The following is an 18509-nucleotide window of genomic DNA, read 5'->3' on the forward strand; positions in this document are numbered from 1 at the left end:
AATAACTTCCATGCTTTTTTCAAGCCCAGCTAGTATCTTTAAAATCGTCATTCTGAACTATAGTTCCAACATCTTACTAATGTCCGTATTGATTAGGTGCCCCCTGGCAGTCAGTACTGTCTCTTGTTCTTTTTTTTTTTGAGGTGATTTTTTCCGTCTTGTCATTTCATCCAGAAGAGAATAGATGAATGAGAGAACAAAATGCTAACAGGGTAACAATTACCGCAGAAAAATATACACTAAACAAATCAGAAGAGACCTGAAACTGGGGGAAAAGAAAGGGAAAGAACAAAAAAAGAAAAAGAAAAAGATAAAAAAAAAAAAAAGAATATGATCAAATACGATCAGCTTGGTGCATAGATCAGTGCCACACACTAGATTTGGGGCATATTTTGGTCTGTTAGAAGAACGTGCCTCCCAAACTTTTAAAGAAAGAAAAGCTTATATATGTACGAAAATAAGGGTAAATACGCTGAAGGGATGGAATATGACTGTAAAGATGAAAATTATAATGGATTTTATAAAAGGAATTGATAAGAAGTTGAAAAAGAAAGAAGAGGATTTATTTATATTTTTTTAAGATTTTATTTATTTATTTGAGAAAGAGAGAATGAGAGACAGAGAGCACAAGAGGGAAGAGGGTCAGAGGGAGAAGCAGATTCTCTGCTGAGCAGGGAGCCCGATGCGGGACTCGATCCCAGGATTCCAGGATCATGACCTGAGCCGAAGGCAGTCGCTTAACCAACTGAGCCACCCAGGCACCCGAAAGAAGAGGATTTAAAAAAAAAAGGGCGGGGGGGAGAGAATGTGTTCAGGCAGGTGACTAGACCAAAGCCATACACTAGAGATTTAGGGTATATTTTGGTTTGTTAGAAGAAACTGTATCCCAATATTTTAAAGAGAGAACAACATATACATACCAAAAATAAGGTTACATACTATGAAGGGAAAGAATATGACTCTCAAAATGAAAAGTAAAAAAGATTTTTTAAAAAAGGGATTGATAAGATGTTGGTTGAGAAAGGGAAAAAGAAAAATTCAAAAAAAAATTTTTTTTAATTAACTCTTAAAGACTAAAGAATCATGGGGAAAAAAGCCATGACTTCTATGTGCAGCATTCCCCTCGTGCTGGAGTTCTGCCGTTCTCATTGATCAGTAAACATGGTCTTGGCTGGCTGTTCTTGCTGATCTTCTGGTGGAGGGGTCTGTTGCCATGGTTCCCAAATGTCTTTGCTGGAGGCAGAACTGTCCCGCCCTTGCCGGGGCGGGCTAAGTCATCTGCTCGGGTTTGCTCTCAGGAGCTTCTGTTCCCTGCAAGCTTTCGTACAGCTTTGGAGGATGAGAGTGAAAATGGAGGTCTCCCAAGCTCCGCCCCAGAGGAGCTGAGACCCTGGGGCCCGCTCCTCAGTGCGCCCCCAGAGAAAAGCAGTCAGTCACTCCCGTCTCCCCGGTCTCCACCGCACTCCGTGCTCACCCGGCCTGTGACCACGCGTTTGTATCTCTGGCGCATGACCCCACGTGTAGTCTCCAAACCTAGCAGATTCCTGCAGTGTGCTCCCGCGCCGCTCCTCCTGGAGGAGGAAGGAGAGTCTCCCCAGATCTGCCGCTTGTTGGGTCCCTGCTGGAGGAGCAGTGGCCTGACTGTGCCGTGGATCACGGTTAACCCCGAGCTGAGAGCCCGCGTCTTGGCTCCATATCTGCAGCCGGCTTCACCGCTCCGATACCTGGGAGCTCTGCCGCACTCAGGCACCCCCAGTCTTTCTGTGACCCCGAGGGTCCTGAGACCACACTGTCCCGCGAGGGTTCCACCCCCTGCTTAGCCACTGGAGCGACGTCCCTCAGCAGAGCTGACTTCTAAAAGTTCCGATTTTGTGCTCTGCTCTCTATCGCTTGCCAGTAACGGCCGACGGAGGCCCCTCCCCCGCCGTCTATCTTCCCAAATATCGCCTTGGATTCACTTCTCCACACGTCCTACCTTCCAGAAAGTGGTTGTTTTTCTGTTCAGAGAGTTGCTGCTATTCTTTTCTTCGATCTCCTGTTGAGTTCATAGGTGTTCAGAATGGTTTGATCCCTATCCAGCTGAATTCCTGGAACCAGATGAAATCCAGGTCTCCTACTCCTCTGCATCTTGTTCCTCCTCCTTCATTAGATAAGATTTTAAACTTTAACAAAGATGACAAGCAAGTTTTATCTCACATGATGAATCCAATTTCATGTGCATCGGGAACAATAATAGCTAATACTTACTGAGTACTAACTATGGGGGGCACTCTTCTATACATTTTACATAAATTAACTCAATTCTAACAACAACCTTAAGAAGTAGGTACTATTATTATCCCTATTTTACTGATAAGGAAACTGAGGCATAAAGAAGTCAAATAACAACCAAAAAACAAACCTACGTAACCTACCTGAAGTCACATAGCTAGTAAGTAGAGAATCTCAGCAGTGGGGCATTAGGGTGTGTGCCAAACCATTACACAATCTTGCCCCTCAAGGAGAGATGCTGAGATCAGTTGTGGACATATTAGCCATCTGAATAAACGTTAGAAAAAGCTTGGGCTCTCCAGTGATGTGACCCACATCACTGGGTTCAAATTTCAGCTCTTGCCTTTACTAGCTATTTAATCTTTGAAGTATCACATGAGCCCCATGAGACTCATTTCCCTACCATGAAAATGAGGATTCTAATACCCATTTACAAGTCAAATTCTGAGGATTTGAGGAGATAATATATGGAAAGTACCCAATCCTAAGATGGGATGCAGAGTAGGCATTCAGTCAACATTAGATAGCATTATAACTGAAAACTTTCAGAGTAGAGAAATATTATACACAACATACAAGAAATTAGAAAGCAAATTTACTCACAATAAATGTAAAGTTAAACTTTTTTTAATTTTATTTTATTATGTTATGTTAATCACCTTAAACTCTTAAATGGTATATATAGCAAAATTAGAGATTGCCAATGAAATAAAGTTTTAAAACACTTTTACTCTGATGTTCAAATCCCCAGTTAAAACCCAGGTGGTAAGATGTCTTCCATAGAGCATACTGTACCTCTTTGATGATTTTCACCCCTTTTGGATCCTTCATGTTAACAGCTATACTCTAAAAATTAAAATATATATATTAAAATAGTATCATAAAGGTTTTCATATTATTGACAGTTCAATAAGGGAGCCATTCATATCCTATGTTCTCCTCTTAAAGCAAGTGTATTTTCCTCATGAAGAAACATTTAAATTATCTTTACTGATTTTATTTGCAGTGTGACTATATTAGGATGATACCAAGGATAACAGTAAAAATTTTTCAAATAATACCAAGTTAGGCAATTAGCAATCTCCAAAAGAATAAAATGTACAGAATCAAATAATTTCTTTCTTTAATAAAATTATTTCCATTATAAACAATTACAAATTCTCGTGAAATATTTTATGTCAGTATAGAAGGAAGATTAGTAAAAAGCTCTCTTGTTTCTATTTGGTACCTGGTGAATGAATAAAATTTCACCTTATTTTAAATATTATATACACAAAAAAGGATAGAAATGAATGAGCCAAGATGATATCAAAAGTTTTGTTATTACAAGAGAATTACACAAAAAAACAGAGAAAGAAATTATATTCTTACTTTTTTATTTCGATTAACACTGAGAAAATAAGTACTTTCTGTCCCCACAAAAGGTGGCCCCCAAGTTCGTGTATCATCACCAGCTCCTGAAAATAATAGTATGAGCTATTAATATTTAACTCTTAAACATCATGAGACATCCAAACCAACGTTCACCCATCATATACATTCACAGGTGCCTAAACAAAATCAGCTCAATTCAGTGGAATTCACAATTTAGAGGAACCGTAAGAACTTGCTGGAACTGTCCAAACTCTACCTGCTCATGTTATTCACTAAGTCCTACCATATCATCTTTACTAGAATCCATCCCTGAAAGTCAATATCCAGAAAGAAATATCCTATTAGCAGTCTTTAGATTTAATAAATGTCAAATTTAAAAGAAAAAACTACTCTCAGTTTTTGGCAAGCAAAAAGTAAAAATCTTCAGCAGTTTAGGTCAAAAAGTAAAAAGCTTTGGCAGTTTAGGTCAGCTCTTTCTATGCTTCTTGGCATTAAATGTGCAAAGAAATGCTGAGTCTGTAAAAGATTTTTGTTAAATATTATTTAAACCAGAATAATGGCAAGTGAGATTTTATAATAAAATGGCATCATAAATAAATAAATCTTTAAGTTTCTGTGAAATCCCAGAAATAAACCCAAGCATATATGGCCAACCAATGTTTGACAAGGGAACCAGGAACACTCAAAGGAGAAAAGACAAGTCTTTTCAACAAATGGTGCTGGGATAACTGGATACTCACATGTAAAAGAATGAAACTGAACCTACATCTTACACCATTCATCACTCACAAAAATTAATTCAAAAAGGATTAAAGACTTAAACATGAGACTTAAAACCATGAAATTCCTAGAAGAAAACATAGGAACAAAGTTCCTTGACATGGGTCTTGGTAATGATTCTTCTGGACTTAAGCACAAGCAATAAAATCAAAAATAAACATTTGGAGGGGCGCCTGGGTGGCTCAGTCGTTAAGTGTCTGCCTTCGGCTCAGGTTGTGATCCCAGGATCCTGGGATCAAGCCCCGCATTGGGCTCCCTGCTCAGCGGGAAGCCTGCTTCTCCCTCTCCCATCCCTCTGCTTGTGTTCCCTCTCTCAGTGTGCCTCTCTCTGTCAAATAAATAAATAAAATCTTTTAAAAAATAAAAATAAAAAAATAAACAAGTGGAACTACATCAAACCGAGAAGCTTCTGCACAGCAAAGGAAACCATCAACAAAGTAAAAAGACAACCTACAGAATGGAAAAAAATATTTGCAAACCCTATAGCTGATAACAGGTTAATACCCAAAACATACAAAGAACTCACACAACTCAAATAAAAAAACAAATAACCCAATCAAAAAATGGGCAAAGGACCCAAAAAGATATTTCTCCAAAGAAAACAGACAAAAGGCCACCAGGTACAGAAAAAGAAGCTTGACATCACTAGTCATTAGGGAAATGCAAATTAAAACCACAATAAGATAATCACCTCACACCTGTTAGAATGACCATCGTCAAAAAGACAAGAGCTAACAAAACAAACGTTGGTGAGGATGTGGAGAAAGGGGACCCCAGGTACACTTTTGGTAGGAATGTAAATTCATACAGCCACTTTGGAAAACAGTATGAAGGATCCTCAAAAAATTAAAAAGAGAACTACAGTATGATCCAGCAATTCCACTTCTAGGAATATATCCAAAGGAAACAAAAACACTAACTCAAAAAGATATGCACCCCAAGTTCATAGCAGCATTATTTACAATAGCCAAGATACAAAAACACCTGTATCCATTGCTGGATGCACGGATAAAGTTGTAGTATATATACACAATGGAACACTTTTAAGCCATAAAAAATTGAGGAAATCCTACCATTTGTGACAACATGGATGGACCCTGAAAGCATTATTAAATAAAGTAAGTCAGACAAAGACAAATATTGTATGATCTCACTTATATGTGGAATTTTTAAAAAAAACCAAACTCATAGAATAAGAGTTCAGACTTGTGATTACCAGAGGTGGAGGGTAGGGGGAAGGGGAAATGGAGAAAAGTGGTCAGAAAATACAAACTGCCAGTCGTAAGATAAATAAGCACTAGGGATGTAATGTACAACATGATGACCACAGCTAGCACTGCTGTATGTTATATATGAAATTTGTTAAGAGAGTAAATCCTAATAGATCTCATCACAAGAAGAATATGTTTCCCTTTTTTCTTTTCTTCTTTCTTTTCTTTTTCTTTCTTTTCTTTCTTTCTTTTATCTACATGAGAAGATGGATGTTAGCTGAACCTACTGTGGTAACAATGTATGTAAATCAAACCATCATGCCATTTGCCTCAAACTTACATAGTGATGTATGTTAATTATTTCTCAACACAATTGGGAAAAAATTTTGTGTTATAGCAACAAATCATAAATGGCAAAATAAGTTTTGAATAGCAGGTTCATTTAATTTCAAATAGTATTCTAGAATAAAATTTTAGTCAACTAGGTCTTGCTTCAAAGTAAAAGTTTAAAACCATCAAATATAGGGTGTTTTTTTCCTGAACATCTACTTCAAGGGATATATTTGTATTAGATTCAAAGATAACACTATAGCGTTACAGATAAATTTTCCTTTGCACAAAAAGCAACTGACAATGTAGACAGGGCTCAGAAAATCAATCAATGATTAAATGACACAAAACAGTATCCTTATTTTAAGGATTTTATAATATAAGGTCTGATTAAATATTGATATCAGAAACTAATCACTATATAAGTAATTACAATTATTTATCACTAGCCCCCAAGAAGACACTACTTGTGAATATGAGTTAGAGTTTAAATTCTAATCTCATCTAAATAATATAATTAATCTATTAGCCCATTAGACTTTACCACTGAAACTGATCAAGAAAAACAGACACAGCCTTTTGGAAAACAAAACAAGAGGCCAAAGAATAGACTCATTTATTAAAAAAAAACAAAGAGAAAAACAACCTCACAAGAGAAAAAGAGAGGACACAGGCCAGAGGAGAAAAGAAGTATTAGTTCTAGGGGTGCCTGGGTGGCTCAGTCTGTTAAGCAACTGCCTTCAGCTCAGGTCATGATCCCAGGGTCCTGGGGTGGAGCCCTGCATCAGGCTCCCTGCTCAGCGGGGAGTCTGCTTCTACCTCTCTCTCTGTGCCGCCCCCCGCTCCCCACTCATGCTCTCTCACTCTCTCTCTAATAAATAAAATCTTTAAAAAAAAAAAAAAGAAGCATTAGTTCTAACTGGAAATGAACCAGTAACAAAACAAAGCAATCAATGGTAAGCATCAAATGGAATGGCATGCCCAAAACATCAGGGGAAAAATGAGCTACAAGATCCCAGAAAGGCAATCTTCCAGTAATAAACCAGTAAGAAGAGGTTTCAATGAAAAGGTAGGTATGAATCTGGATCTTCAGGACCAGACAGGACCTGTCAGAGTCAAGAGAAAGTCCAGCTACTTCCATTTTTTTGAAGCTTCCAATACATTAATTTTTTTTTTAAATAAAGCAACGTCAAGGTAGGGCTAAAATTAGATAATTTTGTATGTTTACATTCATCTCTCAGGTGGAGATAATATCAGGAATCTTAATTGGAGGCCTACGTGGCTTTCCTACCCAGGGCTTTAGAGAGGATCAGTGGCCTCTGGAAAGAATCAGCATGGATGGTACGTGCCAAGAAATAAAGACTAAAGAGCTGCCATCTTGCGTCCTCGTGTGTGTGCACCTAATCTCAGCTGGTCCACTCGAGACCCCCTGAGCGCCAACCCTATTCCCCCACGCGGTCCCACTTCTGCTCCAACAAGATGAAAGAAACTATCATGAACCAGGAGAAACTCACCAAACTGCAAGCACAAGTGCACATTGGTGGGAAAGGAACTGCCCACCAAAAGAAGGTGGTGGTTCATAGAACTACGGCAGATGATAAAAAAACTTCAGTTCTCCTTAAAGAAGTTAGGGGTAAACTATATTTGTGGTATTGAAGAAGTGGATATGTTCACAAACCAAGGAACAGAGATCCCCTCTAACCACCCCAAAGTTCAGGCATCACTGGCAGCGAACACTTTCACCATTCAGGCCACGCTGAGACAAAGCAGCTGATAGAAACGCTACCCAGGATCTTAAACCAACTCGGTGCAGACAGTCTGACTGTTTGAAGAAAGACTGGTTGAAGCTCTGCCCAAACAATCTGTGGATGGAAAAGCACCACTTGCTACCGGAGAGGATGATGATGATGATATTCCAGATCTTGTGGAGAATTTTGATGAAGCTTCCAAGAATGAAGCAAACTGAATTGAGTCAACTTCTGAAGAAGATAAAACTTGAAGAAGTTACTGGGAGCTGCTATTTTATATTATGACTGTTTTTTAAAATTTTGTTCATGGATCTGATAAAATCTAGATCTCTAATATTTTTAAGCCCAAGCCCCTTGGACACTACAGCTCTTTTCAGTTTTTGCAGCTAATTAAGCTGAAGAAGACTGGGAATAAAGTTTGAAACAAGGTTAATAAAGTTCTTTGCCTAGGAAACAAAAAAAAAAAAAAAGAAAGAAAGAAAGACCAAAGGTCATAAACTGGGAACACTGGCAGTTGAGAGATGTTTTATTTGACCCACACACAATTTAAAGTTTTTAACTAGCTGCCATGATTTCAAAGTCTGGAGATCTCATATAAAATTTCAGACTGCAATATTTCAACACATTCAATCCATTCAGCAAATATTTATTGGGCATCTACTATGCTACAGACAGGGCTCTAGGCAGAGCAGACACAGCAGTGAACAAAAGACCACACCCCTGCCCTCATATCCCTGCCTATGGGGCACAATCCATGAGTACCAGCAACATCATTTGCTGCCCTCCCTAGGTTACTACAGAACCAAGAAAAAGAAAATTTATGTACTCTTTGATTATAAAAATAAGAATAGTCCCAAGTCAGAAAACTATAACCAAATTTTACTTATTAAAGAACTGGAGGGGTGCCTGGGTGGCTCAGTAGGTTAAGTGTCTGTCTTCAGCTCAGGTCATGATCTTAGGGTCCCAGGATCAAGCCCTGCATCCAGCTCCCTGCTCAGCGGGGAAACTGCTTTTCCCTCTCCCTCTGCCTCTCCCCCTGCTATGCTCTCTCTCTCTCAACTAAATAAATAAAATCTTTAAGAAAGAAAGAGAGAGAGAGAAAGGAAAGAAAAGAAGAGAAGAGAAAAGAGGAGAAGAGAAGAGAGGAACAGATGGATGAACTGGAAAAGTAGACATGAAACAAAGACTAGTTCTCTCCTGAACTTTGAAAATCCTGCCAAGTCACTTTTCCTCAGATCTGTTGAATAACTATCTCAAAAATCCAAAACAGTTAAACACATAATATAAACATTAAAATGCATCACACAGAAGGGTTAAGGGAAAGAGAGCAATCAGGAAAAAAACAATGAACAATGACCTACTGGGACCAAAGCCCGATACCAAGTGTATGATTATGGGATGTAAAGGCCTAGACAAAGGAAGGTACCCCCTACTGAAGAAATGAAAAAGTACAAAGGAGAAATAAGGCCTACATAAATAGGGAATAATGATCTCTAAAATTAATATAAATACAAATATTTAGACTAGCGATTAACTGAAAGAGCAAGAGAACTTAGATCGGATGCTCCGTCTAGGATTGGAAGACCCAATGGCTGAAATCAGAAAGTGCTGTGGTGTTGAATTAGCATAATAACATGGAAATTAAAGTTTTATGAAACCTGGAAAAGAAAAAAAAAGGTATTCAGCAAGAAAGTAAACATTATTCAGCATGTATCCCACAACAACCAAAAGCGATAAACATCACTGACTAGGTAAATGAAGCATTCATTTTATCTGGAAAGTAGGATTCACCAGGCTCTTCTACCACTTGCAGCCTGATAAATATAGGGTCAAATAAATACAATATAATAATATAGAATATTCCCCATGCTGATCAGAGAATCTTCTGCTAATTGCTTTGGCCTCCTAAGAAATCTGTTTAGCAGAAAGTTGAATCTTCTACACCAAGTATTCTACTTTATAGCGTTTAATCACTTATGGGAGATTAATAAGGTGATGTAATTATAAACTTATCTTTTATGAGTCTTGCAAATATACTCACATTATTCAAGGCTAGACCATTTTCACTGATTTGGTAATTCTGTTCCATATCCATAAGGATCCAACTTGAAGAATAAATAATAATGCTAAGTTTTGAAACCCTCCACAACAAGCTCTTTATAGGATGATGTGGAGGATTTGAGAACATGGACTCTGCCCTTTAAGTGCTTGTAGGAGAGAAAGAGCATACATAACATTGGTTTAAACAACTTTCAATAAAAGCATGAGCTAAAAACCAAAATACTAAGAAGGTACCAAACAAAAGTGAGAATTGTGTACACAGAATAGATTTATTTGGTGGACAAATGGGAAAGATGTGAGATGAAAAACAAAAACAAAACTAATCTCAGCTTCAATGTTTCTCCTGCAAAATCTTTAAAATTATAAAATGAGAAAACGTTTGTTTTATTAAAAACAGAAAAGAATGACTTTTATTTTTTTTTAAGATTTTATTTATTTATTTGACAGAGAGAGACACAGCGAGAGAGGGAACACAAGCAGGGGGAGTGGGAGAGGGAGAAGCAGGCTTCCCGCGGAGCAGGGAGCCCGATGTGGGGCTCGATCCCAGGACCCTGGGACCATGACCTGAGCTGAAGGCAGATGCTTAACGACTGAGCCACCCAGGCGCCCCAAGAATGACTTTTATATCAGAGTATCTGGGTTACTTTTAGAAGGACTCTGATTCCTTTTCTTTCTCTCCTTCTTGTGTGTCCTGCTTCCTCCCTTTACTCTCCCCTCTGCCTGGCCTTCCCTTCATTCCCCAGCAAGGGAGTGTGGCCAGGCCAACTCTTAAACTCAGTCTCAATGGTAAGGCTTGTGTGGGGCTAAGGAGGGCCAGGACCAGAGCTGAGTGCATGGATACTCCTTATTAGCTGTGTGACTTTGGACAAATTGCTTTATGTCTCTGTGTCTCTGTCTTCTCATTTATAATCTAGGCATAATAAAACATCAGCCCATAAGGTTATTGTAGAGATTAAATAAATTAATACAGGCAAAGTGCTGAGACCTGTGCCTGACACCATGATAAGCGTTACCATCACTATTACTACATGGTGCATTTCAGTCTCTACCGGAGGCTTTCAGGTACGTGTGAAGGGCCTGGCTGAAGCCTTAGCCCTGGGAGCTTATAAAAAGTAAGAAGAAATCATTAGTCTAGGGTCAGAGCAAAATAAAGGAATGGAGAAGAAAAAATAATCATTTCATTTCAATTCTCTCATCCCATATACAGATACATGGTTATTAAAAACAACAACAACAACAACAGTTAAAAACTGTATCAGTTTGGGGTACCAGGATGGCTCAGTCGGAAGAGCATGTGACTCTTGATCTCAGGCTGTGAGTTCAAGCCCCACGCTGGCTTCAGAGATTACTTAATAAAATCTTTAAAAAAGAAAAAACTGCATTAGTTTCTATGTTTTAAAGGGAATGATAGCTTTACCTGGTCTTTCCACTTTTATAACTTCTGCTCCAAGATCTCCTAAATTCATAGTAGCAAAAGGTCCCGCCAATACTCTACAATATTAACAATGACAAATAATTACCACCTTGAAGATTTTTATATTAATTCTTAATAGCTCATTAACACAGACAAGCTCATATAATGCTAGTAAGAATTAAAACTATTAAAACTGTTTAGAGTAGCAATTTGGCCTTATGTACTATGAGCTTTAAAAAAGTATATTCCCTTGGGGCGCCTGGGTGGCTTAGTCAGTTAAGCACCTGCCTTCGGCTTGGGTCATAATCTCAAGGTCCTGGGATCAAGCCCCGCATCTGTGCCCTGCTCAGCTGGTAATCTGCTTCTCCCTCTGCCCCTCCCCCATCATGTGCTCGCATGCACATGCTCTCTCTCTCTCTCAAATAAATAAATAAATAAATAAAAACTTAAAAAAAGTATATTCTCATTGATGCAGTAATTCCACTTCCAGAATTCTATGCTAAGGAAGAAATCCTAAGATTCCCTGAGGCAAAAATTTATGTAAAAGGAAACCTAATTTATAATTGTGAAATACTGGGGGATGAGTAATTATGTGACAACTATATAATAAAGTATCATCTTACCTTTTTCTCAAATTTTGAATGACATGGAAAAATACACAAAATATAACATTATCTTTTAAATGTGGGTAAAACTGTAATTTCATTTTTTTTAAAGATTTTATTTATTTCAGAGAGAGAGCATGAGTAGGGGAAAGGGCAGAGGGAGAGGGAGAAGCAGACTCCCCACTGAGCAGGGAGCCTGATGCGGGGCTCAATCCCAGGACCCTGAGATCATGACCTGAGCCGAAGGCAGACACTTAACCAACTGAGCCACCCAGGTGCCCCTAAAACTGTAATTTCAATATGGTTCTAATTTTTGTTTTTAAAAATTATATATAAATATGCAGATTGGAAAAATGCACAAATATACTAACTGTCTCTTAGAATAATGAAATTATAAAGATTTTTCTTTTTTGTGTTCCTTTCTAAAACTTTGATAAGCATTATAATCCAAAAAACAAATGAACGGTTATTTTTTTAAAGAAAGGAAAAATTCAATCACCAAAAACAGATAAACCAATACAAACCTTGTTAGATCCAGAATTTTTACACCCTCCAGTGGCTTCATATTGTCAGTATCTGGCAAAACAGAAAACATTTGAAGAGTATTGATTACTAATTTTCAGGAGGAAGAATGCAGAATTCTTCATATTCTGTTTTAATTAATCTGTATTACTATCAAAAATATGTTTTCCTTCACAATAGTTCTGCTTTATATGTAACACAGAAACCTTGACCTGATCCAATTAAGTCAATCTGTAAAAATTACAGCAGCTAATAGCCAATTAATAAAGTCCACAGCTACACTTAAGATAGTTTGTCTAAAGATATTTGCAAATGATACATCAGATAAAGGGCTAGTATCCAAAATCTATAAAGAACTTATCAAACTCAATACCCAAAGAACAAATAATCCAATCAAGAAATGGGCAGAAGACATGAAGAACAGACATTTCTCCAAAGAAAACATCCAAATGGCCAACAGACACATGAAAAAGTGCCCAACATCCCTCAGCATCTGAGAAATACAAATCAAAACCTCAATGAGATACCACCTCACACCCGTCAAAATGGCTAAAATTAAGAAGTCAGGAAACGACAGATGTTGGCGGGGATGCGGGGAAAGGGGAACCCTCTTACACTGTTGGTGGGAATGCAAGCTGGTGCAGCCACTCTGGAAAACAGTATGGAGGTTCCTCAAACAGTTGAAAATAGAGCTACCCTACGACCCAGCAATTGCACTACTGGGTATTTACCCCAAAGATACAAGTGATTCAAAACGGGCACATGCACCCCAATGTTTATAGCAGCAATGTCCACAATAGCCAACCTATGGAAAGCGCCAAGATGTCCATCGACAGATGAATGGATAAGAAGATGTGGTATATATACACAATGGAATATTATGCAGACCATCAAAAAAACTGAAATCTTGTCTGCAACAACGTGGATGGAACTAGAGGGTATTATGCTAAGCGAAATAAGTCAATCAGAGAAAGACAATTATCATATGACCTCATGGATATGTGGAATTTGAGAAACAAGAAAGAGGATCATAGGGGAAGGGAGGGGAAAAACGAAACAAGACGAAACCAGAGAGGGAGACAAACCATATGAGACTCAATCTCAGAAAACAAACTGAGGGTTGCTGGAGGGGAGGGGGATGGGAGGAATGGGGTGGCTGGGTGATGGCATGTCCTATGGTAAGCGTTGCGAATTGTGTAAGACTGTTGAATCACAGACCTATACTCCTGAAACCAATAATATATTATATGTTAATAAAAAAAAATTTTTTTAAAGTTTGTCAAATGAACAAAATGGTGGGGGAGGAACATATAGACTGAGCACAGGATTTTTAGGGTGCTGTGTTAATATAGATTGTAACAAATTATAACAAACATACCACTCTGGTGGGATGATACTGATAAGGGGGGAATGTGTGCAGGCAAGGGATACATGGGAAGTCTCTGTACCTTCCTCTCAATTTTGCGGTAAACCTGAAACTGCTATTAAAAAAAAATAAAGTTAGGGGCGCCTGGGTAGCTCAGTCATTGGGCGTCTGCCTTCAGCTCAGGTCATGATCCCAGGGTCCTGGGATCAAGCCCCCCACATCGGGCTCCCTGCTCTGCAGGAAGCCTGCTTCTCCCACTCTCCCTGCTTGTGTTCCCTCTCTCGCTGTGTGTCTCTCTCTGTCAAAAAAATAAATAGAATCTTTAAAAAAATAAAAATTAAAAAAATAATAAAGTTAAATTCTTGCCAAACGGCTTACAAAGTTTAGATCATGATGACTGATATCAAGCTGACTTTTTGAGGAAAAATGATAACTACTGGTTCAATTTTTTAGAGCAGTTTTGGATACCGGCAGTAAAATGGAGCAGAAAGTACAAAGAATTCCCATGTGCCTCTTTTCCCCACAAGTGCACAACCTCCCCCACTTTGAACTTCCCTCACCAGAGTGATACATTTGTTACAACTGATGAAGATACACTGACAGGTCACTATCACATAATTTAGAGTTCACTCTTGGTCTTGTACATTGTATGGATTTAGACAAACACATAATGACATATGCCAAACATTATTATATACAGAATCGTCTCACTGCCCTAAAAATCCTCTGTGCTCGATTCATCCCTTCCTCCCCTCAAAACTCTAGAAACCAATCCTTTTACTGTATCCACAATTTGCCTTTTCCAGAATGTCATATAGTTGGAATCATATAGTAGGTAGCCTTTTCAGATTGGCTTCTTTCACTTGGTAATATGCATTTAAGTTTCCTCCATGGCTCGAAAGGTCATTTCTTTTCAGTGCTGAATAATATTCCATTACCTTGGTATGCCATTTTACTTACCCATCCACCTATAAAGGACACTTGATTGCTTCCAAGGTTTGACAGTTATGAAGAAAGCTGCTAAAATGTTGTATGCACGTTTCTGTGTGGACAAAAGTTTTCAACACATTTGGGTAACTATCAAGGAGTGCCGATTACCGAATAGTATGGTAAGAGTATGTTTAGTTTTCCACTCCATCTTCCAAAGTAGCTGTACCATTTTGCATTCCCACCAGCAATGAATGAGAGTTCTTCGGTTCAATACATTTTTTTAAAAATCTCAATGCAGCTCCATCAGCAGTGGAAGTAACAGAAGTCACACATTTACACATACACCATTATAGTCTTGAGAAGGATCATAGTGGCACAATAATTCTTAGCTAGGAGGGTCCCCAGGCCACACTGATCTAGTAAGAAATAATCAAAGTCCATGTAGTGGGCATTTTGTCCTTGAAACCAGCCAATTTATTCTTTTACAGTAAGAAATTGCTATCCCAGCAATAGGAAATATGTGAAGTCTATGGAACTGGTACATTATTTTCTTGGAAACACACTTATGTAGGAAGCTAAATTATACACAGAGGATAAATTGATGAGTAGAGGATCAGAAAAAAGGAGGTAACTAAAACTATATTTAATATGGTAAACTGTTACAGCAATGGCCTCCATGAATCACACTTCCAGATATCCACACCCTCATATATTCTCCTTCCATGTAGACTCTGGGCTGGGACATCTGCCTTGCTTTAGCCAAGGGAACACTAGCAAACCTGATGCCCGTAGAGGCTGGAAAAGTGCTTACACAGTAGAGCTTGACTTTTTGGAACACTTCCACCTTCACATGAAGCAGCAGATGAAAGAACAAATGGAGAGAGGCTTAGCCATCCCAGTGACTGTAGCTGTCCCAGGTGAGGTCCAGACATGTGGGTGAAGCCATCTTAAAACACCCAGATCCAACCAGGTGAGTGAGTCCAGGTGAGTCCAGCAGGACATTCACAGAACTGAGGAAAAATAAGCCACTGCTGTTCTAAGCCAGTAAGTTTTGGAGTGGTTTGTTGTACAGCAATAGGTAAACAGACACAATGGCTTATGGCAGATAGATCCTTTCAAAATGTAAAACATACGTCATTCCTCTGCTCAAAATCCTCTAATGGCTTTCTACCAAACTGAGAATGAACTCCAACATCTTCCCACAGCCCACAGACGCTGCTTGCTCTGGCCCTCTGCTACGTTCCTAGCCATGACCCTTATCCCTCCCTCTCATGCTTCTCCAGCTACATTAGCTTTCTTGCAGTTCCTTGAACACACCGAGCATATTTCTGTTTTAAGGGTCTGTGGCAGAAACAGAGATGGACCACCCAGATTCCCCTTCAAAGAAAGGAATTTCTGCCCAAACTACAAGAAGCATGGTTAACTTACAACTCCAGTATTAGCTTCCTCAAGGCCCACCTCAGCTTTCCTCAGCTGAGAGCGCTCTGTTCTCAGGACAGTCCTTGGTCAAATGACCGAGCAAAGTTGGGCAGAAAGGCCTGGTCATTTCCTCCACCAAATGCAGAAAGTTGTATCAGTTCTCCTTGGTGTACTGCTCTGGAACCATTGGGCTGGCAAAGAATTTGAGAGGTGCATGCAAGTCTGATGGCTCCTCTGCCCAATCCTATTTCCTTCCTTTCCCTTTCATAGGTGTTACTCCCCAGTAAATCCTTTGTCCTTCCAACTCTGTCTTAACATCTGCTTTCTGGAGAATCTGAGATGTGACAGGACTTTTGCACTTGCTATTCTCTAGACCCGAAACTCTTTTTCCTCCATACACTTGCATGTCTTGCTTACTTCACTCAAATTTCTGCCCAAACACCACACTCTCAGAGAAACCTTGCCTGATCATCCTATCTCAAACAGCACCCCTCTGGATCTCAGTATGTTTTAGTTTTCTTTATAACATCTACCCATTACTTCACATTACATTATACGTTTATTTATTTATTGTACTACTTACTGTCTTTTCCACTAGAACGTAATTTCAATGAAGGCAGAACTTGTCTATCTTGCATCTCCCTCCAGAACAGTGGCTGGCACACGGTAGGCACTAAGAATTAGTTGAAGGGTCACACTGGGAAGGGGTGAGGGACAGAGGCAGGAACTCATATACTTAATAATTCATATGATCATTGCAATGGACTGAATGTTTGTGTCCCCCCAAAACTCATAAATTGAAATCCTAATCCCTGAGGTTATAATATTAGGAAGTGGGACCTTTGGGAGGTAATTAGGTCTTGAGGGTGGAACCATCATGAAGGGAATTAGTACCCTTACATAATGAGCCCCAGAGAACTTCCTTGCCCCGTTTCTGCCATGTGAGGACACAGTAGGAAGTCAGCAGTCCTCAACCCAGAAAAGGACCTCACCAGAATCCAACCATGTTGGCACTGTGATATCACATTTCTAGCCGCCAGAACCATGAGAAACAAATTTCTGTTGTATATAAGTCTGTGATATTCTATTATAGCAGCCCAAACTTACTAAGATCATTAAAAGAGACGAGAATCTTCAAAGTCAGGTAGCTGATTTTTCTCTAACCTGGACAGAGCTTGAATAGGGTGGGAAAAGACACAGTAAGGGGAACCCGGGTGGCTCAGTCGGTTAAGCATCCAACTCTTGATTTCGGCTCAGCTCATGATCTCGGGGTGGTGAGATCGAGCCCCAAGTCAGGCTCTGTGCTCAGCAGGAAGTATGCTTGAGATTCTCTCTCTCTCTCCCCCTCTGCCCTTCCCCTGCTCTCAGGTTCTCTCTCACTCTTTCTCAAATAAATAAGTAAATCTTAAAAAAAAAAAAAAAAAAAGGAAGAAAGAAAGAAAAGACACAGTCAAACAAAGACAGTGAAAATGCTCTGCCAAAGAATTCAATGGGCATTTGGAGGTACAGGTTAAGCTTAGCAGCTGGAATGGAAAGGAAAATCAGACTGAGGAGAGGAAGCTGAGGGAAAATGGCAGGTGAAAAACTACCAGGGAAAAATTTCCATTAACAAGACAGCTAACAGAACTTTTCTTTAATATATTACAAATAGAATTAGATTTTAGGTTATATGTGGTACCTCTCCAAAATTACCAAATTAATTCAGTAAAGCCTGGTACAAACCCAAGTACCTTGTGTGAGTGGTTCTTGGGAAAATTTTTAAAAAGGGGGTGAGTTAGAGCTGGGGCAGAGTGAGTAGAACAGGTACATGAGGTAGGACGTGAGCGAAAGCTCCCATTAAACAACCTTTGTCCCTACTATGTGCTAATCATTCTATGAAGATACAGTGTGAGAGGCATCAATCTCTTCCTCCTCAAGTATCCCATGGTCTACTGGGGAAAACTGAAACATACAATGACTATAATGATTAAGAGCACTACCCCTAGGTTCAAATTGTTACTCTATTTACTAACTTGTGACCCCGTTCTACTTTGATTTCCCCATCTGTAAAACAGGGATAATACTGGGACCTATCTCATAAGGATATTAAAAAATTAAATGAAACATTGCCTTATAAGCATTTAGCCATGGTGCTTAATAAATGTCAGCTACTGTCAGTATCATTTCTATCTTCTCCCCAAACTTGCTCCTGTGTTCCTTAATTCAGTGAATGGCACTCCTACCCACTTGGTTACCCAAGTCAAAAACCCAAACAAAATCCTTGAACCCTCTCTCTTTTTGCACCCCTTAAATTTAATAAAGAACCATTTAGTGCATATTCTGTCTCAAAAATATCTCTTGACTGGCTTCTCTTCTCTCATCCCCACTGCCACCACTGTAGCTCAGGTCACCGTCAACTCTCTCCTGAGTTACTCTAACAACCTACCAATTCTTCTGGCAGGCTTCAATCTTGGCTCTCTTCAAAACAACCTCCATAGA

General features: G+C 39.1%; 1 protein-coding gene across 1 annotated transcript in view; it reads right to left on the bottom strand.

Moving 5' to 3' along the window:
* SUGCT (succinyl-CoA:glutarate-CoA transferase) overlaps positions 1-18509 on the bottom strand; it is a 417779-nt gene that overhangs the window by 378933 nt on the left and 20337 nt on the right. Inside the window, exons 2-5 of the mRNA XM_028108970.2 lie at positions 12319-12370; positions 11193-11266; positions 3643-3728; positions 3067-3117 (exon numbers count right to left, since the gene is read on the bottom strand). Coding sequence (XP_027964771.2) covers positions 3067-3117; positions 3643-3728; positions 11193-11266; positions 12319-12370 — 263 coding nt within the window. The remainder of the gene's footprint in view (positions 1-3066; positions 3118-3642; positions 3729-11192; positions 11267-12318; positions 12371-18509) is intronic.

This window comes from Eumetopias jubatus, unplaced genomic scaffold, assembly GCF_037043125.1.
Source record: "Eumetopias jubatus isolate StellerSeaLion01/CBP00866 unplaced genomic scaffold, mEumJub1_p1.0 scaffold_14, whole genome shotgun sequence".
In the NCBI taxonomy this organism is placed as follows: Eukaryota; Metazoa; Chordata; class Mammalia; order Carnivora; family Otariidae; genus Eumetopias; species Eumetopias jubatus.